The 24,000-nt window shown below is 54.9% G+C and overlaps 1 protein-coding gene across 1 annotated transcript in view; it reads left to right on the forward strand.

Moving 5' to 3' along the window:
- The first annotated feature begins 2,834 nt into the window (after positions 1-2,834).
- Positions 2,835-24,000, forward strand: part of ZFAT (zinc finger and AT-hook domain containing) — a 63,863-nt gene continuing 42,697 nt past the window's right edge. The window contains exons 1-2 of the mRNA XM_080646441.1: positions 2,835-3,732; positions 19,147-19,323. Coding sequence (XP_080502567.1) covers positions 3,558-3,732; positions 19,147-19,323 — 352 coding nt within the window. The 5' untranslated portion in view covers positions 2,835-3,557. The remainder of the gene's footprint in view (positions 3,733-19,146; positions 19,324-24,000) is intronic.

Here is a 24,000-nt window from a genome sequence, read left to right on the forward strand (position 1 = left end):
GCATGTGCCCTGCACAGGAATCGAACCAGCGACCTCTTGGTTCATGGGTTGATGCTCAACCACTGAGCCACGCTGGCTGGGCTTTATATATATATATATATATATTTTTTTTTCTTTTCTTTCATACAATTTCGAATGGACTCTACAATGTGCCTACTTAGATTTTTAACATCTCACTCAGACTGTGATTAACCCCAACTCTGACTTCATCATCGCGGTCTGCCTCTAGGGTCATTATTTTGAGGTCACCTGTATGTACCCTTTCTCAAGAAAATATCTTATAAAGACAAGCATCCCTGGCAGGTGGCTCCGTTAGTTGGAGCATCATCCCGTAGGCCACAAGCTTGCGGGTTTGATTCCTGGGCAGGGCACATTCCTAAGTTGCTGGTTGGGTCCCCTGTTGAGGCTTGTATGGGAGGCAGCAGATCAATGTTTCTCTCTCTCTCTCAAAAAAAAAAAACCAACATAGAATTATTCTGTTTTCATGTAATGAAAATTATTCTGTTGTCGCATAGCTGTTAGATATAATTACAAAAGTATGGACACAAATACACTCAATTATTTAAATTAATTATTGATTTGTAACTAAATGCCATGTCATGTTGCTACATTTATTGACACCCATTCACGCACGTGCAGCTGCGAGCGGCTGGCGGCCGTCTGGGAGCTCATCGGCCCTAGGGACCACTGTGGAAGCAGGATGTCACTAATGATATAATTTGGAGCAATTTATATTTAATTCCGCGAATGCCTCCTCATTAACTGAAGGCATTTTGAGCGATTCCTGGCAAATGAAAAGAATAACGATGTTTGCCGATTGGAAATGGGCAAATCACCCGGCCAAGCGGTGGAGGAGCCAGAGGTGGAGTCACCCCTCCGTTGTCAGGTCTGCTCCTGGGGAAGGGACGTGGTCCTTTCTGGATGCCTGGGGCCAGGGCTGTTCTCAGTAACAGGGACCCTTCTTTGGATGGAGGAGGAAAATGCCATGGGAATAACGGAGAAAACCACAGCTGTCTCAACAACCCAGCATCCGGCCCAAGTCCACAAGTCCACAATTGCTCTTTTTTTTTTTTTTAGACTTCACTTTGATATATTCTGAGGCAATGGGGTTTTGAGACAAATTTTAAATCGCTTCATTTCCACATTTCCAAAATTCATTTGCGTTCCGCCCATAATCAATAGGTACCATTGAAAGGCCGCCGCAGGAAAGGCAATCAGCACAAAGCTGATACTCTCAGCAACCCGGGACGACCCGCGGTTCCTGAAGGAAATCGATCCACGCCAAATGAGCGATGATTGTAAATGTTTACCGTCCAGAAAGGGAAAGCTTATCGATGCGGGCGTTTTCAAACTGCAGAGGGGGATGGGCCCCACCTGGCCACCCATCCAGTGAAGGGGGTGAGGTGGGTGAGTCCCAACAACCCTCCCACTGCCTTGGATTTGGTGCTTGCAGGAGGGTGTGTGGGTGACCGGGGTACATCCCAGATGGCGAGGCGGTCCTGCGGGAAGAGCACGGGCGTGGAGAGCCCAGGGCCACACCTGGGTCCTCGTGGACTTGCTGTGTGAGCTCAGCACGCACAACCCCTCTCTGCACGCGCCTTCCCGCCTCTGCACACGGCTTCCCGCCTCTGTACAGGGATGCCGATGCTCCCTGCGCAATGCCAACCCCTCCGGAGCTGGGAGGACGGCAGAGGGGCTCCTCTGGGCATGTATTTAATGGGCAGATGCGGGGCCTTAGAATGACTCCTTAGGTGCCAAGAACAGAAGGAAGGAACCGGGCAGAAAGGCTCCCGAGAAGTCATGGCACCAGCCGGGGTGAGGCTGCTGCAAACACGAAGGAACGAGTGGGCTCGCTCAGCAGCGCTGCGCGGTGGCCGCTGGGGGACAGGGTGACAAAGCCCGTCGGTCAGGCCTCTCCTGTGCCCTGGCAGCTCGGGGAGAGGGCTGTGCCCACAGGTAATGTGACGGGTGTGGGGACTGCAGGGCACGTGTGGGCAGAGCCGTGGAGCACAGGCACCAGCAGCAGGGCTGTCCGATGCCCCAAGGGGAATTTCTCCAAACTGAGCAGCAACAGGGGAGCTCATTCCACCCTAAAAATAAGCCAGCGTTTCCCAACCTTCTCTCTTGTGCTTCAGTTTCACCTTTTTCTGCCTTGTCTGCAACACGTCTGCCATTTTAAGTTGAGTAATTTAAAAGAAATGTTTTCAAAAAGAAAACTTTATAAATGAGCGGAAAACACACACACACACACACACACACACACACACACACACACACACTGTCATTTGTTATGAACTGAAGATAACCTTAACAATACAAGCAGCACAATCGCATTCATTTCTTTAACAAATAGCTGTCAGGCTCAGTTCCAGTTTCTGGGGCTAAAGGGTGACCACGAGGGACAAAGGCCAGCAACTGAGAAAAGCCAGTGAGAGGCGGTGATGGACACTATGTAGAAAAGACCAAGTGACTGAGGAGGGGTCCCTTAGAGGGGGTGATGTGGGGGGGGCCCTTGGAGATGTCATTTGAGCAGAGATCTGAAAGATGTGGCAGAGCTGACAACCACCTTGGATTTTTTTTTTTAAATATATTTTATTGATATTTTACAGAGAGGAAGGGAGAGGGACAGAGAGTTAGAAACATCGATGAGAGAGAAACATCGATCAGCTGCCTCCTGCACACCCCCTACTGGGGATGTGCCCGCAACCAAGGTACATGCCCCTGACCGGAATCGAACCTGGGACCTTTCAGTCCGCAGGCCGACGCTCTATCCACTGAGCCAAACCGGTTTCGGCCAACCACCTTGGATTTGGCGCTTTGCGGGGAGGGTGTGCGGGTAACTTGGATAACATAAAAAAAAAAAAAAAAAAAAAAACAGCCACGAAAACAAGGTGATTGCACCTCAACTAGATACTGTTGCCTGCAGAAGGCATGTGTGAGCCAGAAGCAGGGGCAGGAGGAGTGTCAGAGGTGCGCTCACCCACTGAGCCTTTCTGCAAGGCAACCAGGAGGGTGGCCAGAAGGGTTCTCAAGGCGGTCCGGGTTAGTTCTGTCCGCACGGACTCCATCAAGTCCGGTCCCTCCAGCCCAAAGCATCCGCTTGGGGAAACACTGACTTAGGTTGATGGTTCCCGTGAAGTTCACCCGATTGCCATATTGGGGAACTGAGACCAACAAGAGTTGAATCGCTGCCCCAGACTAGTTAGTAAAGGGCAGAACTGGGACGCCAACTCTGAACGCCCTCTCCGTCCGGGCCGCCGCTCCACGCCAGGCGGGTGGAAGCACTGGCTGGCAGGTAGCGGAACTGGGACGGCTCCGAATCCTGAGATCCGCATTCCAGGCCTCCCCGTAGCCGCTTCCTGGAGTGCTTCAAAACGCGGAGCGGCGGAATCTGCGGAACCGGATGCAAAGCGCGGCCTCTGGTGCGAGCATGCGCAGTAGCCCGAGCCGGCCTCGCCGCGCTCGGCGCCGGGGGAGGGTCCTCCGAGGCTGACGTCCGCCACGCCGGCGTCAGCCACCCGGGAGGAGGAGGGCGAAGACTCCAGCCGCCATGTTGGATGCCGCAGATTCGCCATAACCTCGCCGGCTCTTTTCTTAAAAAAATAAAAATAAAAACCGAAGCATCAGCGGGGCGCCCCGCTTTGTCGGTGGGCACGGGAGGGGGCCCGGAAGAGCCCCAGGCTTTTTTTTTCCTCCGCGGTGGGGGCGTTGCCATGGAGACGCGAGCGGCAGGTGAGCGGGGCTGGGGGTGGGGGTGGGGGTGGAGGGGAGGTGGGGGTGGGGCGCGGCGCGAGGCCGCCTGCAGCTGGGGGCCCGGAAGAAGCGCGGAGGCTGCGGGGCGGCGGAGGGATCCGCGTCCTGGGGCGGGGAGCGCACGTAGCGGCGTCCTTCGACAGCACGCTCCGTCGCTGGCAGTATCCCGCCGCCTTGGGTTTTTTTATTTAAAAAAAAAAAAAAAAAGAATATGTAACAAGGGTGCTGGCGGAAGCGGGGAGGCAGTGTTTGCGCGTGCGCGAGCCGTTTCCAGGGCAACGGGCGGGGCTGGGGCACGCGCCAGCGACGGATCCGGTGGCCACGGGGGCGGGAGGTTCGAATCCAGGCGCTGCCAACACTTTGGCCTTGTGGTTGAACCTCAGCCTTGCCTGGCCTCAGTTTCCTCCTCTGTGAAGTGGGTAGCACCTTTAGACCCGCGTACTCGGCCAGGACGCTTGGAAGGGACAGAGTGCAATTGAGCTGCTGAAGGAAAGTGCCTTTGGGTCTTACTAGTCACTACTAGGGGATGCAATAAACGCGAGGGACTGGCCTTGCAACTGGTGACCTTGTGACACGCTGTGATAAGTTGGAATTTACTCTCCACCTGCTGCCCAGGTCTGCGGGGGGCCTTGTTCCCCTTCGTGAAGCTCACACGCCACCTCCTCCAGGCAGCCCTCTCTGGTTTCTGGCGTCCCTGCAGAAGCAGGTTCTCAGCATTCTCGAGTCCAGCCTTTGCTCTCTAGACGGAGGCCATGTGGGAAGTGCCCACGTGAGGGGCACGACAGGAATAGAGCTTGGCGGCGGGCACTGAGCAGAGGGGATGGAAAGACAGCCCGAGGGAGGGACGTGGTTGGGATGTGGTGACTGCTTCCTGGCTCGTGTTTAGAGTCAGGGTCAAGGTGTTGCTGGTGGAAATAGGGATCCTCCACGGAGTCAAAAGACCCAGGCATGGGAGGATGGGGTGTAGTGGTCAGATTTATTGGGGAATGTCGGCCTGCGGACTGAAGGGTCCTGGGTTCAATTCCTGTCAAGGGCACATGCCCGGGTTGCGGGCTCGATTCCCAGTAGGGGGGTGCAGGAGGCAGCTGGTCAGTGATTCTCTCTCAATGTTTCTCTCTCACCCTCTCTTTTCCTCTCTGAAATATATATATAAAAGATTTTGGGGGGCAGAAATGAAAGACTGCCCCCAGGTGCCCGGAGGCTGTGTCTCATCCGCGCCAGGGGGTTCAGCTCCTCGCTGTGGAGGAAGGCCAGCCACAATTGTCTTCCTCAGCCCAGAAGCAGGGCCAGGGCCCAGAAGTTCTGTGCCATGACTTCCGCCCAGGCCAGAGCTTAGTCCAGCCCCATCTGTGCCCCCATCTGGCTGGCTTAGTCCGCGCTCCCCGCTGCGCCCCGGCCGGCCGCTGCTGTGCTCCCACACCCAGGCTTGCGCCGAGCCCACACGTGGAGCCCGTGCCTGGGTCCAGCAGCTGCCAGGCCTGAGAGGCTGCTAAGGAGAGAAAAATGCGTGGACGAAGGGGCAAGTGAACACGTGTTACGGAGAGAGGGGCCTTGGTTAAGCTTGATGACATTATCTTGGGCTGGGGAAGGACCAGCTCTTTCGAATTGAGCAATCTCTTTCCTAATCCTTTGTGGTTTATGCCGGGCCGCCCCCTAACCAGGCAGGTCTTTTCCCAGATGAGACACCTCCCCTTAGGGCTGCCCCTTGGCTCCTGCTGCAAATGTGCCTGGCAGAGGGATTTCCCCTTTATTGTTCTTTCTCTCCCTAGGGCAGTGGTTGGCAAACTCATTAGTCCACAGAGCCAAATATCAACAGTACAATGATTGAAATTTCTTTGGAGAGCCACATTTTTTAAACTTCTTCTAATGCCACTTCAAAATAGGCTCGCCCAGGCCGTGGTATTTTGTGGAAGAGCCACACTCAAGGGGCCAAAGAGCCGCATGTGGCTCGTGAGCCGCAGTTTGCAGACCACTGCCCTAGGTAATCCCAGCTGCCTCCTACACGCTCCCAACCTGGGCATGTGCCCTGACCAGGAATCGAACCCGTGACCTCTTGGTTCATGAGTCGTCACTCAACCACTGAGCCACACCGGTGGGCTAGAGCTTAATAGTTAATTACAACAGTCCCCTGCTTATCGGCGGTTTCGGTTTTCATGGTTTCAGTTACCTACCCATGGCCATCGCACTGTGATCCAAAAATATTAAAGGGAAAATTCCAGAAATAAACAACTCATGAATTTTAAATAGTGCACCGTTCTGAGTAGCGTGATGAAATCTCCCGCTCGGTCTGTGAGTGACCCCTTGGTCCACCCACGTCTCCCTGCTGTAGACACTCCCGCCTGCTACGCACTCGGCAGCACCTCGGTGACCAGATCGACTGTCGGGTGTCCCAGTGGGTGTGTTCATAAGAACGGCCCCAAAGGGCAAGAGTAGTGAAGCTGGCAATTCGGATGCACCACAGAGAAGCCGCAAAGTCCTTCCTTTAAGGGAAAAGGTGAAAGTTCTCAACTTTGAAGTAAGCACAGGGAATATAGTTAACTAGAGGCCCGGTGCACGAAATTCGTGCACAGAGTGTGTGTGGGGGGGGTGTCCCTCAGCCCAGCCTGCACCCTCTCCAATCTGGGACCCCTTGAGGGATGTCCGACTGCCCGTTTAGGCCCAATCCCAGTGGGATCGGGTCTAAACGGGCAGTCGGACATCTCTCTCACAATCTAGGACTGCTGGCTCCCAACTGCTCGCCTGCCTGCCTTCCTGATTGCCCCTAACCGCTTCTGCCTGCCAGCCTGATGGATGTCTAACTGCTCCCCTGCAAGCCTGTTTGCCCCCAACTTCCCTCCTCTGCCAGCCTGGTCACCCCTAACTGCCCTCCCCTGCAGGCTTGATTGCCCCCAACTGCCCTCCCTTGCAGGCCTGGTCCCTCCCAACTGCCCTCCCCTGCTGGCCTGATCGCCCACAACTGCCCTCCCTTGCAGGCCTGGTCCCTTCTAACTGTCCTCCCCTGCTGGCCATCTTGTGGTGGCCATCTTGTGTCCACATGGGGGCAGGATCTTTGACCACATGGGGGCAGCCATCTTGTGTGTTGGAGTGATGGTCAATCTGCATATTATTCTTTTATTAGATAGGATAGAGGCCTGGTGCATGGGTGGGGGCCAGCTGGTTTGCCCTGAAGGGTGTCCCGGATCAGGGTGGGGGTTCCCTTGGGCTGTGGGGTGGCCTGGGCGAGGGGCCTGTGGTGGTTTGCAGGCCGGCCACGCCCCCTGGCAACCCAAGCAGAGGCCCTGGTATCAGGGATTTACTTATTTTCTATAAATGAAACTTTGTAGCCTGGAGTGGAGCCAAGCCTTCTGCTCGCTCCTTGGTGCCAGCCATTTCTGCTGGGATTTATGTATCTTCTATAATTGAAACTTTGTAGCCTTAAGTGGAGGCCAAAGCAGGCCAGGGCTGCAGAAGCTTGGCTTCCTCCATTGCTGGGGGCAACCCTAGCCTCCTGCTTTCTCCAGCTCCATGGCTGCTGCCATTTCTGTTGGGATTAATTTATCTTCTATAATTGAAACTTTGTAGCCTTAAGCAGAGCCCTGGGCTGGCCAGAGTGTGCAGAAAGCTTGGCTTTCTCCATCGCCGGGGAAACCCAAGCCTCCTTCCTGCTCTCCATGTTGCAGCCACTTTGGTAGGGTTTATTTGCATACTTGCTCCTGATTGGCTGGTGGGCGTGGCTGGTGGGTGTAGCAGAGTGATGGTTAATTTGCATATTACTCTTTTATTAGATAGGATAGGATAATATGGCAATAACTATGCATGGTGCCAGGTGGGTACCATACTTATCAGGGAGAGAATGCTTTGTAAGTTATATAAATGTCTAACCATATGCTGTGTGCCTGAAACGAAAATGAAATAATATTGAATGTCAACTGTAATTGAAAAATAAAAAAATAAAAATCCTATAGAAAACATATTTATTGGTGATACAATGAAAGCTTTCTTTTTGAAATTAAGAATAAATAGGAATGCTTTTTGTTGTCACTTCTATTTCACCTTTAAAAATTAATTTATTAAAAAATAAGTTTTTATTGATTTCAAAGTGAGGAAGGGAGAGGGATAGAAACATTAGTGATAAGAGAATTCATCGATCAGCTGCCTCCTGCACACCCCCTACTGGGGATTGAACCTACAACTCAGGCACATGCCCTGATCAGGAATCGAACCCTGACCTCCTAGTTCATGGGTTCATGCTCAACCATGGAGCCACACTGGCCAGGCTCTATTTCATCTTTTATTGAAGGTATTAGCCAATAAGAAAAATACATCAAAGATATAAACATAGAAATAAACAGATACAGTTTTAGTATTCACAGAGAATATGATTGTGTATGGAAAAATCTGTAAATAAAATAGTAGAACTCATTTAAAAAAATATCTCAACTCCATTAGGAAAAAACAGTTGTATGTGGGGGTCGTGGGGAGGCCGCGGGGTTGAAGTGGGCGCCCTGGCCGAGCCCCTGCTCACACCTGGGCTCCTTGGACCTGCCCAGGCGCGGTCAGAAGGAATCGCCCGCGTGGGGTTCAGGAGGAGGAACATCTGTGCTCGCTTCGCCGCTTTGCCATCGCGCCTCAAACTGCGGAGGTTAGCAGAGTAGTAAGTGCCTAGGGTGGAGCCTTCCGCAAGGGGTCCCCCGGAAGGAGAGACACCGAGTCATGGACTGCAGGTGAGGGACGTCTACACACACCCAGGGGTGGGTTGTCACTGCGTCATCGCGCGTCATCGCAAGACGAAGGGCGAGTACAGACTCGGAGAGCGACCACGTTTCCGAACTCCTTACTGGTTGTGAGTTACCGTCAGCCTCCCACCGCGCCTCATGTGCAAGTGACCCAGGTCTGCGTGTGCAGGGACAAACAGTGTCTGCGGGGTTAGGTGCTGTCTGAGGTCTCAGGCCCCGCGGGGGGGGGGGGGGGTCTTGGCCCGTGTCCCCGTGCACTGTGGTCTCTTTCCCAGCCTGAGGCCTGGGCGCAGACACCAGCTCCCCGGTTGCTGGGCTGGTCCCCTCTCATTCCGTGCAGTGTGGGTGCTCATTTCAGATAGGGCTCCCTTCATCCGTTTCTGTTGTATTTTATTTTAGGGTTTCCCCCAAGACTTGTTTATTTTTTACTTTTTGAAGTGTGAATTTCTAGAGTGAGTGTACGTCTTGTGTTTTAGCGAAAGGAATGAACTCTGCTTCTCTTTTTGTGGGGAGGCGCGGGGTCCTGGGGAGGCGCGGGGGTCCTGGGGAGGCGCGGGGATCCTGGGGAGACGCGGGGGTCTTGGGGAGTCCTGGGGAGGCGCGGGAGTCCTGGGGAGGCACGGGGGTCCTGGGGAGGCTGCGGGAGTCCTAGGGAGGCACGGAGGTCCTGGGGAGGCACGGGGGTTTGGGGAGTCTTGGGGAGACGCTGGGGGTACTGGGGAGGCGCGGGGTCGTCCTGGGGCGGCGCGGGGGTCCTTGGGAGGCTGGGGTGGGGGGATGGCCCTCGGGAGGCGCGGAATTGAAGTGCGACGTCCCCTTTGGCTGAGCGCCCTGCTCACACCTGGACTTGTTAACCTTCCTGAGCATCTCTCCTCCAGGCCCGCTTTCCCTTCCAGGTTCATCCCACTTTACAGACAGGGGGTCCTGGGACCGGAGGGTCACGTGCTTCCACTCCCTCTGCTGGGCCCGGCCCGGTCCCGCCCCGCCCACCTTCCCTCACCCGCGCACTGACTGGCTGTGTTGCCAGGAAGCCTGAGTTAGGGCACTTGGCTGACCCCTTTCTCAGGGCTGCTCCGTGAACACTCTGCACGTGACCTCATGCAGAACACGCACATTTCTCTGTTTACGGTGAATGTCTTTATTCCCTTCATCATCGAGCTCTTTAAGCTTTTGACTGTATTTTCAATTAAATGGTATTGATGGCTTTGGAGCTTATCTTTTAGGGGAGACAGATTTAACACCATTAAATACGTGATTACAAAGGGTGGTGGTTTCTCCTAAGGTGAATATGGAGGGGGCGGGCAGAGACAGGAAGGGGACCCAACTCCTGTGGGCGGGGCCTAAGAAGGGCCTCTGAGACAGTGAGGTCGGAGTGGAGACAAGCAGTCAGGCTCCGAATGGGAAGAACAAGTGGGATGGGCAGAGTGCAGGCACCCGCAGGTCCTCTCCGCTTTGCAGGGTTCCAGGGTGCAGCTCCGAGTTAGGCCAGAGGCCACTTCTCCGCTGCCCTCTCTTTCCCACTGGGGGACGCGCCTGTGACTGGACTGCTGCAGGTCACTCGGGAGACACCCCTGTCAGCAGAGGTGGGGGCTGTGAGCTGGCCGGGGGTGCGGGCACCGCGGAGCCCGGGGCCTGCCCAGCCTGGCTGAGGCCTGGGTTCCGGCCCCAGGCGCGAGCAGGAGAGCTAGGCCTGCAGGTGCTTGTGGTGCTGGGCTGTGGGGGAGCTGGCCTGGTGGGTCTCCCCACAGCTGCACTAGCAGAGCCGGGTCTGGGAGAAGGGCGGCTGCCTGAACTTGTGAACGTCAGTGGGGGCTGCCCACACTCGGTGAGGGTGAGGGTGAGGGTGAGGGTGAGGGTGAGGGTGAGGTGGGCTACCTGCCTGTCCCCCTCACCAGCCCCAGAAACTGGCCGGGAGGTTGGACCTACTACCTCTCCATCCCTTCTAAGGCAAGAGCCGATGAAGTTAGACCACAAATACAACTGCGATCACTTGCCCAGTTGGTGTGGCTCAGTGGTTGAGTGTCGACCTATGAACCGGGAGGTCAGGGTTCAATTCCTGGTCAGGGCACATGCTCAGATTGTGGGCTTGATCCCCAGTGTGGGGTGTGAAGGAGGTAGCTGATCAATGATTCTCTCTTCTCATTGATGTTTCTCTCTCTCTCTCCCTCTCTGAAATCAATAAAAAATATCTTCTATATATATAAAAGGCTAATATGCTAAGTGTCCGACCGGTTGCTAAGATGTGCAGTGACCACCAAGGGGCACACACTCAACACAGGAGCTGCCGAGCTGCAGTGACTTGGCAGTGGCGGTCCTTGGGTGACGCACCCCGAAACCAGAGAGGAGGGAGCCCGATTCCTCGAGGGGCCACGCAATTCCACCTTTGGCTGTGCGTCATGTTGTTGCTGGGGCACTGTCGGCCCGAATCTGGTTTACTGCACACTTGCATTTGTGTTCCTCACCCTGTGTGATAGCAACTTCGCAGAGGGCCCTCTCGCACTCCGGGACTCCTCAGGGGATGGCGGAGAGCCGTTTCAGCCCGATCCCCTCAGGCCAGGCCGAGGGACCCCACATGCCGGAGGGACCCCGCTCACTCCACAGATGCCCTTCTAGCCACGGTGCCACTCCAGGTGCTGCTGGCCCCGGAGGGACCGAGGGAGGTTGTCTCCAGGGCGTGTCCAACCCGTCTCGACCCGCCCCGCCCCGCCCCGCCCTGACGGCCACCTTCTAATTAGTTTCCTTTCAATGTGCACAAATCCATGCAGTGGGTCACTAGTATAAAAAACCCACAAAAACCCTGCAGTCACTTGAAGTTATTCTTAGGAACAAAATTATTTATGTTCCTGGAGGGCGGGTCTGTGCCTTACTCACTTCTAGCTCAGTATGTGATATACATTGCACATCAGTTAGATGTTGAATGTGAGATTAACACACATAAGTTAAAGTTACGTTTTCCCCTCATCAGAACAGAACAGCTCAGGTGTCTGGGAAGTACACCTAATGCTTAGGTCATGGTTTAGCCCCAGGAAGAGGGGAGCGGACGGGTGGCCGGGGCGGCCGGGGAGTCTCCTTTCCCCGCGGCTCTTCTCGCTTGAATTGAAAGGTCTCTTCTGGAATGTGGAAGGACCTACGGCAGGTTTGAATGTTAAAGGCAGTTCTTCCTCCTGGAATTAATGTTCCCGTTCAGAACACGTCATAGCCGAGGCCGTCTCAGCCTTTCCTTCAAAGTTCGCAGGTGGATCTGCACGTTTCTGAGCTCCGCCTGCAGTGCCACCCCGGCTGTTACTCTGTCTCCTTCGAGGACGAGCCCGGGAGCCCGGGACGCACAGCCGGCTGCCGAGCCGTAGCCGGCTGCCGAGCCGTGACCGTCACGAGCGGAAATGTGTCCGCTGCTGCGCTGCCCTAGCCGTGGGGGCAGGGACTCTGGGCGGCAAGGGCTGAGTTTCCGGCCTTCACCTTGAGGAGCGCGGAGAAAGATGGTCGGCCGCACAGAGGGCCCGAGAGAAACGCAGACGGTGGAACGGGAAACCCGGGGCCCGTGGCGTGGTGGCCGTGGGCGCCGCTGTCCCCTCACAGCCACTGTCCAATGGGAGAGGACTTAGCACATAAAAAATGTTATTTATTTTTATTCCTTTTTAAAATATACTTTCTATTGTTGATAGAATTACAGATGTCTCCCATTTCCCCCTCTTTACCCCCTTCCTCCCAGCCCCTGCCCCCACCAGGTCTTCACTACCCTATTAGCACATTTAGAAATAAATATATAGGGGAGCTGTAAGAGATCAACCGAAGGACTTGTACGCATGCATATAAGCATAACCAGTGGATACAAGACACTGTCGGGGGGCAGGTAAAGGCATGTACTGGGGGGTAGGGGAGGCTGGGGGGGAGGTCAATGGGGAAAAAAAAAAGGAGACATATGTACTACTATTTGTAATACTTCAAACAATAATAAAAAAAATAATTAAAAAAAAGAAAAGAAAAGCAGAGCTCAACTCTGTATGACAACAAATCATTTAAAAAAATAAAAGATCACTTTAGGAATTAGGAAAAAAAAAGAAATATATATATATATATATATATATACACACACACACATATATACTATATATATATACACACATATATACATATATATATATGTGTGTGTATATATATATATATACATATATATATATATATATATATATTGATTTCCGAGAGGAAGGGAGAGTGAGAGAGAGAGAAACATCAATGGTGAGAGAGAATCACTGATAGGCTGACTCCTGCACGCCCCCCACTGGGGATCAAGCCCGCAACCTGGGCCTGTGCCCCGACCGGGAATCGAAACGTGACCTCCTGGTTCACAGGTTAATGCTCCACCACCGAGCCACGCCGGGCGGGCAGCACATTTAGTTTTTAACGTGGACGTGATCCCAGAGACGTGTTCACTCTAGAGAGGCAGCCGTGATGACCAAAGGCTGCGGGGCGGGGTGGGGGGGGAGGGGGCTTCCCACATCCTCAGAGCTAACCACACATCTGCTGGGTCCTGCTGGCACTTAGCGAATGGGGGCTGCTCCTGACTTACAGGAAGGGTTTGGGGTGTTTTCCCTTCGGCGGTGACAGTGTTAAATGGGAGCCTGCACTGCCCAGGGCCCTCACTGGGAGAGCGCTGAAAAGTAACTTTAAAAGCGTGATGCCAGTTGCAGCCCGGAAGAAGTGTGGATGCCTAACGTTAAAGTGCCACAGGGGCCCAGCCTTCATTAGAGCTGATCCCCAGCATGTCTCAGGTTATGTTGTTAATCCAGTTTCAGCAAAGGAGCACTCGCAGGCTCTCTCTCTTGCTTTTAATAAAAACGTTAACTCGGTGAGCTATGGAAGTTGGCACGCTCGTCAGCATTTTATGAGAGGCGTGATGCTAATACCACATATTAGGGCGTGCATTTACTGGGACTGCTGCCCCTGAGCCTCCCAGCTGGGGGGCACCATGGAGATTATTTGTGGGTGGGGGTGGGGGTGGGAGGACAGGTGCATAGGGGCCCCTCCAGGCTGTAGGGAGGTGGGTGCTGGGTGGGGCTGTCCCACATCCTTGTGTTGGTCCAGGTGACCCTGACCATCTGTCTACACATTAGCCTCTGGATGAGGCCTGAAGACCAGTTCCACTTTAGAACATTCGAAGGCCACTTCCGTTAGGGCCCCTCGCCTTTCAGAGGGAAAACGGAGGCCTAAGGATGTTCAGAGGCTCACACAGTATCCCCGATACTGGAGGCGAGCCCGTCGGGGGTTGGGGGCCCCGGGCCCTGACTCAGGTAGGTGCCTGTCCAACTGCCTCTGGGAGGTCACTGAGTGGCACATGGCATTCACAGTGTCCCGCAGCCCCCCCGCCCCAGCCCTGTGCAGATGCGGACACGGAAGCTGCAAGGGCCAAGTGCCTGCGTTGGGGACTCAGGCTGCTGGGGCTCAGGTGGGCCCTGGTCTGGGCCTCAGGGCCTTCTCTCACCCACCGTGTCGTTTTAAATAAGATTCACCTGCGAGTCCTGACCAGTGTGGCTCAGTGGATAGAGCGTCTGCCTGCGGACTGAAGGGTCCCAGCTTCGATTCTGCTCAGGGGCATGTACCTTGGTTGCGGGCACATCCCCAGTAGGGGGTGTGCAGGAGGCAGCTGATCGATGTTTCTCTCTCATTGATGTTTCTGTCTTTCCCTCTCTCTTCCTCTCTCCATAAAATATCAATGGAAAGCTATCCTTGGATGAAGGGTAACCAAAGTAAAAATGAAAAAACTGATGACTTACATGTAGAGAAGTGTGTGCTTCTCCATGAGTGCAGGTGTGGTGCCCGGGTCCGCCACCAGAGGGCACCACTAGCACGTGTATGGTGCCCGCCCATGAATGACTGAGGGCCCTGTGCCTTGGGGGTTGGTGTTTTTGTTTGTTTGTATTTTCCCTAAGAAAGCTGTTTGCTGTGGGTGAGTGGATAGCGTCCCCTTCCGCCTCTCCGTTCTCCAGCTCCCTGCGGCCTGCGGTGAGCTGCTGCAGGACATCATAACAGGCGGAGAGCAAAGGCCCCCTTGGCAGTAGCTGCCCTTCTTAGTGTAATTAACTGTTTGAAATGTCTCTGCACCCATGATGCCAGCTACAGACTGGGGACCAAGGCTTGCATTCCCCACAGGGACCTGCTTGCCTGTTACAGGAAATAGGCATTTTCCCCTGGCATGGTGCTGGCCGCCGGGTGGGTGGGTAGGTGGGTGGGCAGACGGGCAGAGATGCGGTCAGCTTGGAAGGTCACCTGGGTCACGTGTGGACTTTTTATCTGGCTGGGCTCCTTGGCAACTCATGAACGTCCCTGTGCCCAGAGTTCTGCTCTCTGGAATGGGGAAGATGGGGTGGTGCTGGGGTGGGGGTGGGGTGATGATGGCCCATCACCTACTGGGCGCTTCCCAGGACATCAGGAGCTCGGTGCAGACACAGCAGTGACGCTGTGCGTCAACAGAGGAGGCAGTTTGAGGCTCTCCTGCAACTGGGGGGCCGGGAGGTTGGGTGCCACTCTGAGCCGTGGAAACTTGAAGCTTTTCCTTCTCACGGCCGACACGTGGGAATCCCAGGGCGTCCAGCTCGGGGAGCCCCTGGCCTTCCCTGCCCGGCCTCCCCTAACCACGGGCCCTCTGGTCCTGGCCCGGTGCTCAGCTGGCCCGTGCAGCACATGTGGAGTTCTGGGTCTGGCTCTTGGTGGCGGGGTGGTGAGGGAGGATGCTTGCCATGCCCGTGGGCTCTCCCCGGACCAGGAGCTGCTGCCTCCTCCAGAGGCACCTGGGTTGCCCGCCTAACCTGAATTTTCCCTCCCCTCTCCAACACAAGGCTGAGGGCAAGGCCGCCTCTGTGCGGCCCGCCCCCCACCCCGCCAGGCCAGCCACGCTCCCTGCCTGCCGGAGTCCCCGCTCCGCCCTGCCCTCGCCCTGCCGTGCTGTGTGCCTGCCCCGGGACCATTGCAGCTCCCTTCCCCCAGGAGCCTGCCTTCCCCGGTGCCTCAGCCACAGGGAGGTCTGCGTCCGCCACGTGCTTTCCTGCGGCAGGCATGTGGTTGGCATGTTCTCGTGTAGGCACATGCACATCCACGGGTACACCCACAGCTTCTTTCCTGCCTAGAGTTCAGTGACCACGTAGCTTTGGCGCCACACGGGCCCGGATCTGATCTGCTGGGAAGTCCTAGTTCCCTCCTCTGTCACGCGGATAATACCTCACAGCTGCCTTGCCAGCAGGGCCGGGGGACAGCCGTGCAGACTGCGCCCTGCGCGAGGGCGCCACACCCACGGGGGCTCGTTTCATGTGTAGATGCGTCCATTTGTCACGAGTTTTCAGCCAGTGGTAGTTGCGTGTCCTGTTCCAACAAAATCAGTGGCCCTGACCGGTTTGGCTCAGTGGATAGAGCATCGGCCTGCGGACTGAAGGGTCCCGGGTTCGATTCCAATCAAGGGCATGTACCTTGGTTGCGGGCACATACCCAGTAGGGGGTGTGCAGGAGGCAGCTGATCGATGTTTCTCTCTCATCGATGTTTCTAACTCTCCCTGTCTCTCTGTAAAAAATCAATATATATTTTAAAAAAATCAGTGTATTATGGCCACTTGCAGACAGGGGGCGCTTGTCTTAAGGAAGGGGTGCTGTCAGGGTCCCTGCGAGGAGGAGTGTGGAAGTGCCCAGCACTCAGAAATGTTCTCCTCCTTCCCTCCCCGGGAGTCGGGGTGCGGGGTACTGCCGGGGTACACCCAGAAGTGGGGCTCCCGCCGGAGGGTGATGCTGAGGGTGCCGAGCGGGCCATGGGGCCTTGTGAGGAGAGAGCAGGGGTGGGCGTCGGGCTCTCCCAAGTCCACGGCCCGCCTCCCGGCTCTGGGCCATGCGCGCCTCCGGACCCTGCAGGTGCTGCTGAGTTTCCTTGATCCAGTGACGCGCATTTAGCATCTCTGCCACCGGGAGGCGCCTTCCCGTGGTGTGATGACGAGCCTTGTTTATTGGGTGGTGTTTTTCTTAGTTGGTGTGTGCATTGGGGCCTCTTGAGATAGAGGAAAGGCAATAAACCCATTTCTCGGGAGGGCTGTGAAGGTTGCACAGGCCCGGCGGGAGCCTTGCTCGGTGCCCGCGCTGGAGGGTTTAACTGACGCAAGCTTCCTTCTCGTTCCTCTTCCTCTTCGAGTCCCGTTACTTGGTTACAGCAAGTTCTCAGTTCGCGCGACGATGACGATGACGTGACACAGGGTGTATCCATAGCTGTTAAAAGTTCATAAAGCAGCCTGGCCGGCGGGCGGGGCTCAGGGGCTGAGCGTCGACCTGTGAACCAGGAGGTCCCGGTTCGAGTCCCGGTCAGGGCCCATGTCCGGTCGTGGGCTCGATCCCCAGGGTGGGGATCAGTGATTCTCTCTCATCATGGATGTTTCTGTCTCTCTCTCCCTCTCCCTTCCTCTCTGAAAGCAATAAAAAAAAATATTTAAAAAAAGTTCCGTAAAATAAACGAAACGGAAGGAAGATGGTTGGCCTTCTCCCAAACCTCTCTCCCCGAAGAGAAAGGAACAGGTATTTTAAATCGTACTGAGCTGCGCAACGTGTTCGGGGACGGGAAGCAGGGTGGCTCTATGATGCTCAATATCCCACCCCCCTTGGGAAGCTGCCAGCTCTTGCGGATTTAATAACCTCGGGGCAGGCGAAGGCCAAGGAGTGAACATGCAGCTCTGGGAGGGCCTGCCACCCCCCCCTCCTGGGAGACTATGGAACGGGACGGAGCTGTGGCACCCAGCTCGCCTTCGAGTTAACCCCACGGAGCAGAGAGGGTGTTTTATACGGATCGGGGGAAGAAGGGAGAGACTTTCTAAAAAGCTGTCGCTTCTGAGTAACGTGACTTAATAGTCTAATGATGTAGCACTGTCTTCTGTGGCTGCTGATAGAGGCTTAGCACGGCCATGATCAGCGGCTGCTCTCTCGCTGCAGCGTCCTTGTTGCGGGGAAGCCGGCGGTGGGTTGGGTGGGGCTCGCACGTGGGGGTGGGGAAGGGGCTCACAAAGATGTGGGGTGCACAGCCAGTCTCCCGGGTCCCAGCCCCTCCACCCTGAGATCTGGGGAGGGAGGGGGCCTCAGGACTGTGCTTCCCGGGCCCCGAGGAAGGGGTGGGACCCACCGGGACCCAGTGACCCTGCCCAGAGTCCACGGGGCCCAGCCCACCTCCCGGGACCTGGGAGCCCATCCCAGTTCCCAACCTTCTCCAGGGAGGAGCGGGGTTGGAGGCCCCACGTGTTCCTGGGCCCCCCGACCGAGTGGTGTCTGAGGTCACAGGACCCGGCTGATTGCAAGTCAGAGTTCGGCAGGCAGCCAGGGCTTGCTGAGGCAGCTGTTGTAAGATGTTCCTTTTTAACAGCACAGAGTAGCTGCCTGAAAACCAGTAAGTAATGCACAGGACTGAGTGGTCAAACCCTGACTTCGGGGCCTTCCCTGTTGCTAAGGACGCGTGCCTGGTACTTGGGCCTAAAAGTGCGTCCGCTTGATGGCATCTTCATCACAATCAGCTGACAGCGTGATTGGATTTCGGGGGAGGAGGCCCATCTTCCTCACACGCTCTGCTCTAACACGGGAGACAGCTCCTTTGTTGGCATTTTGGCAGATTAATCATCCTTCATACCTGGGAAGGCAGCCTACCCGCACTTCTTCGCATGCCCGGGCCTCTGCCCTCTGCACGCTGCTCTGCAAACGCCTCTGAGCAGTTCCCGGGGGAGGCGCAGTCCCAGGCTGCGAGGGAGGGAGGGAGAGAGGGAGGGAGGGAGGGAGGGAGGGAGGGAGGGAGGGAGCGCCTGCACTCCGCCCGGCTCCAGGACCCAGGCTGCCTGGCTGTGCAGGTGTCCCTTCAACAAAGGTCGCGTCATTAGCAAAGCCGAGCCGGCTCCTCACAGGCTGGCCTGGGGCCCGTGGCGCTGTGGGTTCCTTAGGAACGTTTCTCTCTCATCTAGGTTTCTCTCGCTCTTCCTCTCTCTAAAGCCAATAAAAAATGCTTAAAAACTTCCAGCTTTTCATTGTTATTGGATCCTAAATGTAGTATGCTTACCTGCGCCTGTAATTACTTTATCAACTCGGAAATCGGGGACTCGTTCCCATTACATCTTCCTGCTAGCACCGTGGGTGAGCATCACGGACGCTTGGGAGATATTTGTGGACGGTGATGACACTTGACATAGGAAGTAAGTGGCTTAGAAAAGCGACAGATCCCATCCTTCTTGTTCCTGGTTTCCGTGCCAGCCGGTGGAACGGTGTCCTGGCGCTTGAGAAATGCTACTTTGATGGGTTCTTGCTCGCCCCTGATTTAAGAGAGTGCAGCTAGAATGCCTAATCGCCGCCGGGGCAGTGCATTCAGTTGGAGGTTGGATATAATTCTTCAAGTCCCGTGCTCCTTCTTGTGCTGCTGTGTCATTACTGACAGCGAGGCTGCGGGCAGGTTTGGGTAGCAGGGAGTGCATGATGGACTTGATCCAGGGGGACCGGAGTCCTGAACACGGAGGGAAGAATTCTCGGGCAGCGGGCCACCGGCAGTTAGACGGGAGTGCCTGGCTCTGCAGGTGTCCACGAGAGAGACACAGGGTTGGAGGGCAGCCTTCAGGGGTTCTCTCCGGTGGGTGGAAGGGATCATTGTCTCTGTGAAGTGAGCTAACGTGTGTGTTTTTTCTTACAGAAAACCCGGCCATCTTCATGTGTAAATGTTGTAACCTTTTCTCACCAAGTCAGTCGGAGCTGCTCTCCCATGTGTCTGAGAAGCACACGGAAGAAGGGGTTAACGTTGATGAGATCATCATTCCCCTTCGGCCTCTGAGTACACCCGAACCCACCCACCCAAGCAAAGCCGGAGACGGTAAGGGGGCCGGGGTGCTGGGTGGGGGCGCCGCACCCACGGATGTGTGTGTCTGTGACGATAGTGCTGAGTTGCTCTCAAATCCTTTGATTCTGGGTTTCTGTCTGGTGTTTGGTTTTTGTCTGATGGGCACAGAAACGTGGAAAATCTAAATATCTAACCCAGAAGCCACAATAACTGTCTAGTTGTAGATCTGCTCAAATAAGATGGTGTTTGAATTCCCTGTGCCTGAGGTGCCTGGTCAGTAGATGGGTGAACGATTGAATGAATGAATGAATGAATGATTGAATGAATGAACGATTGAATGAACGAATGAGTGAGCGAATGAATTAATGACTGGATGGAGGTGGCACCATCCAGCAGATTAAAAAGCACGCGCTGTTGTCAGATAAGCTCTGGCACCCACGAGCTGCAGTCCCTGACGCTCCCCTCGGCCTCCCTTTGCTCACCTGGAAGGTGAGGGCAGGTTGGCCTGGCCCAGGCGGCTGCGAGGGTGACGCAGAGAACATAGCGCAGCTCCCGGATGGCGCCTGGCACCGAGAGGACATAAAGGGAAGCTGTTCTTGGAACATACATGATCCATAACATGCACGCTACATATTAAAAACAGATTCAAATTGCCAAAAGCTTTGATGCGCACAGACTCCTTCGTGGGCAGGGTCAGTATGGAGGTAAGGTACACCCGTGTGCCTGCCTGGACGTCCCCCCTGCGTGGCATCAGATGCAGCCGGTGGGTGAGTTAGAGAAAGCGTGCAGGCAGGCCGTGTAACCAGGTCCCCACAGACAAAGAGCCGACGCGGTACAGGAGGAGCAGCTGCAAACAGGAGTTGGCAAAAGGCCCCCACAAAACTATTTTTATGTGGGGGGACAGCGAACGGCCAGTCTCCCCTGCAGGAGCCCGGCGGGGCCGGGGCTCCCCTCCCAGGGTTCATGGCCACACTAATGAGCCGGTCGCCCTTTCCTGGGAATTATTCAGCCGCGTCTCCAATAAGCAGGCTGGCTTATTGATCATCTGTCTGTCTGACTCCGAGGCCGAGGAGAGACTCGGGCAGGAAGTGCTGTGGTTAACGAGTCCTCCGGACGTTCCGGGCTCAGAGCCGCGCACCCGATAGGGCGTTAAGTCGCCGAGACAATAGGAGCTGTTCTGGCCGCTGTCAGCGCGTCAGGTGAGCGCCGGGAGCCCAGCACTGACCAGTCACGGCACACGCGGAGGACAAGCAGCATTTCTCTCGCAGGCGCCGTTCCTCAGCCCCCTGGCCTGTGAGACCCGTCCTCGCCCCACCGAGAACGCAGCCGGGCGGTCACAATGCCGCCTCTCACCTGGTGTCCCCAGGTGATGCTCTCTGCTTTGGGGGGAGGGAAGGGGGGAGGTGACAGGGGTCTATGTTGGCCACCAAAAATCTACCAAATAATCCAATTACAAATACAGGCCAAGACCTGAACAGACGTTTTCCCAAAGATGATGTCCACATGGTGACAGGTACATGAAAGGCGCCCATTACTAATCATTAGGGCAGTGAGAACCAACGCTACCATGAGATAGCGCCTGGACCTGCTAGAACGGCCGTCGGCAGCAAGGCGAGCGATAAGGAGCTGGCGAGGGCGTGGAGAGGGGTCCCTGGTGCGCCGTGGAGGGAATGGACCTGGGGCAGCCGCTGTGGAGAAAACAGCGTGGAGGTTCCTGGAGAAGTGGTGTGGCAGTCCCCCTGCGGGGCATGTGTCCACAGGAAATGGAATCGGCCTCCCAAAGAGAGAACAGCCCTCCCGTGTCCACTGCGTGTGAGGCACAGTAGACGAGCTATGGAAACCGCCTAAGTGTCGATGGAGAGAGGAGTGGGTCTGGAAGATGTCACACACACACACACACACACACACACACACACACACGCACGCACACACACACACGCACACACACGTTATTCAGCCAAAAAACATAAGGAGATTCTTCCTTTTGCAACATGGACGAGCCTGGAGGACATTATGCCAAGCAGAATAAGCCCGACGCCGAGAGACAGACCCTGTGTGGTCTCACTTACACGTGGAACGTAAACTCGCAGAGTTCACGGAACCACAGAGCAGAACGTTGGTGGCCAGGGGCCGGGGGATGGGAGGTGCTGATCCAAGTGTACAGATTCCCAGCCCAGCTGGTGTGGCTCTGGCTGAGCATTGACCTGTGAACCAGGCGGTCACAGCTCAATCCCAGTCGGGGCACAGGCCGGGACTGTGGGCTTGGCCCCCAGTAGGGGGCGTGCAGGAGGCAGCCGATCAATGATTCTTTCTCATCATTGATGCTTCTATCTTTCTGTCCCTCTCCATTCCTCTCTGAAAAAAAAAAAAATATATATATATATATATGTGTGTGTGTGTGTGTGTGTGTGTGTGTGTGTGTATTAAAAAAAAAAAAAAGAACTTCAGTGTGTGCATACCTGCCTTGGGTTGAACATCTGTCAGCTCAGGAACACGCATCATCTCTTCTGTAAAATTCATATGGCAGATAGCAGTCTTCAAGATCCCCGTGGAAAGAACTTTGCGAAACCTGTTACAAAGCTGCTCATTCTCCTGGTATCCAGCTTTGCTGATTAAGATTTTCTTCCTGCTGAAATGTAATGTGAGTCAGAGGGAAAGTAATTTGAATTTTTCATTCCGTTTATAAATGAATAAGTGATAATAGGGCAGACGCATTTCACCTGGGATGCTGTGCGCACGTGTCCTGACTCCCCCCTTCCCTCCTCACTGATGTTGGTCAGAGATAGCCCCGTCCCCCGGCCTTGGTCCTGGACCCCACCTCCTCCTGGGGGCCCACCTCCCGCTTCTCTCCCACTGTGAGCCCTCAAGCCCAGGGCCTCCCTCTCGCCATCCTGCAGGCTCTGGCCCCTCGCTCTGCCTGGGGGCCTGGCAGGGTCTTTGCCCGGTTCCCCTGCCTGTTCCTAAGGCTCAGGCAGCTCGAGGCCGCCTCTGGGAACTCGTCCCTCGGCCTGGGGCAGGGGTAGGAGGTCTCTCTGGGCTCCTGCAGCCCCACCAACGCCCCAGCTCTGTCCTCCCGGATGCATTCCGTCCCTGTCCCGTTCTCCTGCTCCTCAGGGACGCCGGGGGAAGGCTGTTTCCGCTCTCTGGTCCCAGGTGTAATCCAATTCTCACCATTGAGCTGCTTCCATAAGTTATTTTCCTTATTACCGAATTTGCTTCTGACTTAATTCTCCTGGAATACATTTCCTGTGTGAACGAAGATGGGTGCTGTGTCACTTACTTTGAAAAAGTGTTTCTTGTGACTTTAATGGCTCAGACTCTTCAATGTGAGGAAACTTCTTCCACAGCCTTTTAGTCAGAACTCCCGTCCTCCTCCTCTTCCCTGTGCGGTCCATGAAATCGGAGGCTTGCGGAGGCTTAGTTCCCCTCCAGTGATTTCCATTCAGGTTTAACCTTCACAATGCATTTTAGCTTGAGAGACACTTAATTAAACCTCTAACTGAGCAGTAATTGATTTATCATTTTGGTCTCCCTTTACAACGCAAAGGTCCCTAAGTCCTCTGGTTTACTTTATAGCCTTTTCATCTGTTCAGGCTGCCGGAGAGCCTTCCTTCTCTCTCCCGCTTCCTAATCAAATCTGGCTTCGGTCCCAGAAAAAACGGCCTATCGGCCAAGCTCGTTCTCCCTCCTGTGCATAGGTGTGTGTGAGTGTAAGAGAGTGTGCGAGTGTGAGTGTGTGTACGGGTGGGTGTGAGTGTGTGTACGGGTGGGTGTGTGTGAGTGTGTATGTGTGAATGTGTGTGATTGTGTATATGGGTGAGTGTGTGTGATTGTGTATATGGGTGAGTGTGTGTGTGTGATTGTGTATATGGGTGGATGAGTGTGTATGATTGTGTATATGGGTGAGTGTGTGTGATTGTGTATATGGGTGAGTGTGTGTGATTGTGTATATGGGTGAGTGTGTGTGTGTGTATATGGGTGTGTGTGAGTGTGTATATGGGTGAGTGTGTGTGTGAGTGTGTATAGGGGTGAGTGTGTGAGTGTGTATAGGGGTGAGTGTGTATAGGGGTGAGTGTGTGTGATCGTGTATATGGGTGTGTGTGAGTGTATATGGGTGAGTGTGTGTGTGAGTGTGTATAGGGGTGAGTGCATGTGTGAATGTGTATATGAGTGTGTGTGAGTGTGTATAGGGGTGAGTGTGTGTGTGAGTGTGTATATGGGTGAGTGTGTGTGTGAGTGTGTATAGGGGTGAGTGTGTGTGAGTGTGTATAGGGGTGAGTGTGTGTGTGAGTGTGTATAGGGGTGAGTGTGTGTGTATATGGTTGAGTGTGTGTGATTGTGTATATGGGTGTGTGTGAGTGTGTATATGGGTGAGTGTGTGAGTGTGTATATGGGTGAGTGTGTGTGTGAGTGTGTATATGAGTGTGTGTGAGTGTGTATGTGGGTGAGTGTGTGTGATTGTGTATATGGGTGAGTGTGTGTGAGTGTGTATAGGGGTGAGTGTGTGTGTGATTGTGTATATGGGTGAGTGTGATTGTGTATATGGGTGAATATGTGTGTGTGATTGTGTATATGGGTGAGTGTGTGATTGTGTATATGGGTGAGTGTGTGTGAGTGTGTATATGGGTGAGTGTGTGTGTGAGTGTGTATATGGGTGAGTGTGTATATGGGTGAGTGTGTGTGTGAGTGTATATGAGTGTGTGTGTGAAT

The sequence above is a fragment of the Plecotus auritus genome (genome assembly GCF_963455305.1).
Source record: "Plecotus auritus genome assembly, chromosome: 11".
NCBI classification, from domain to species: Eukaryota; Metazoa; Chordata; class Mammalia; order Chiroptera; family Vespertilionidae; genus Plecotus; species Plecotus auritus.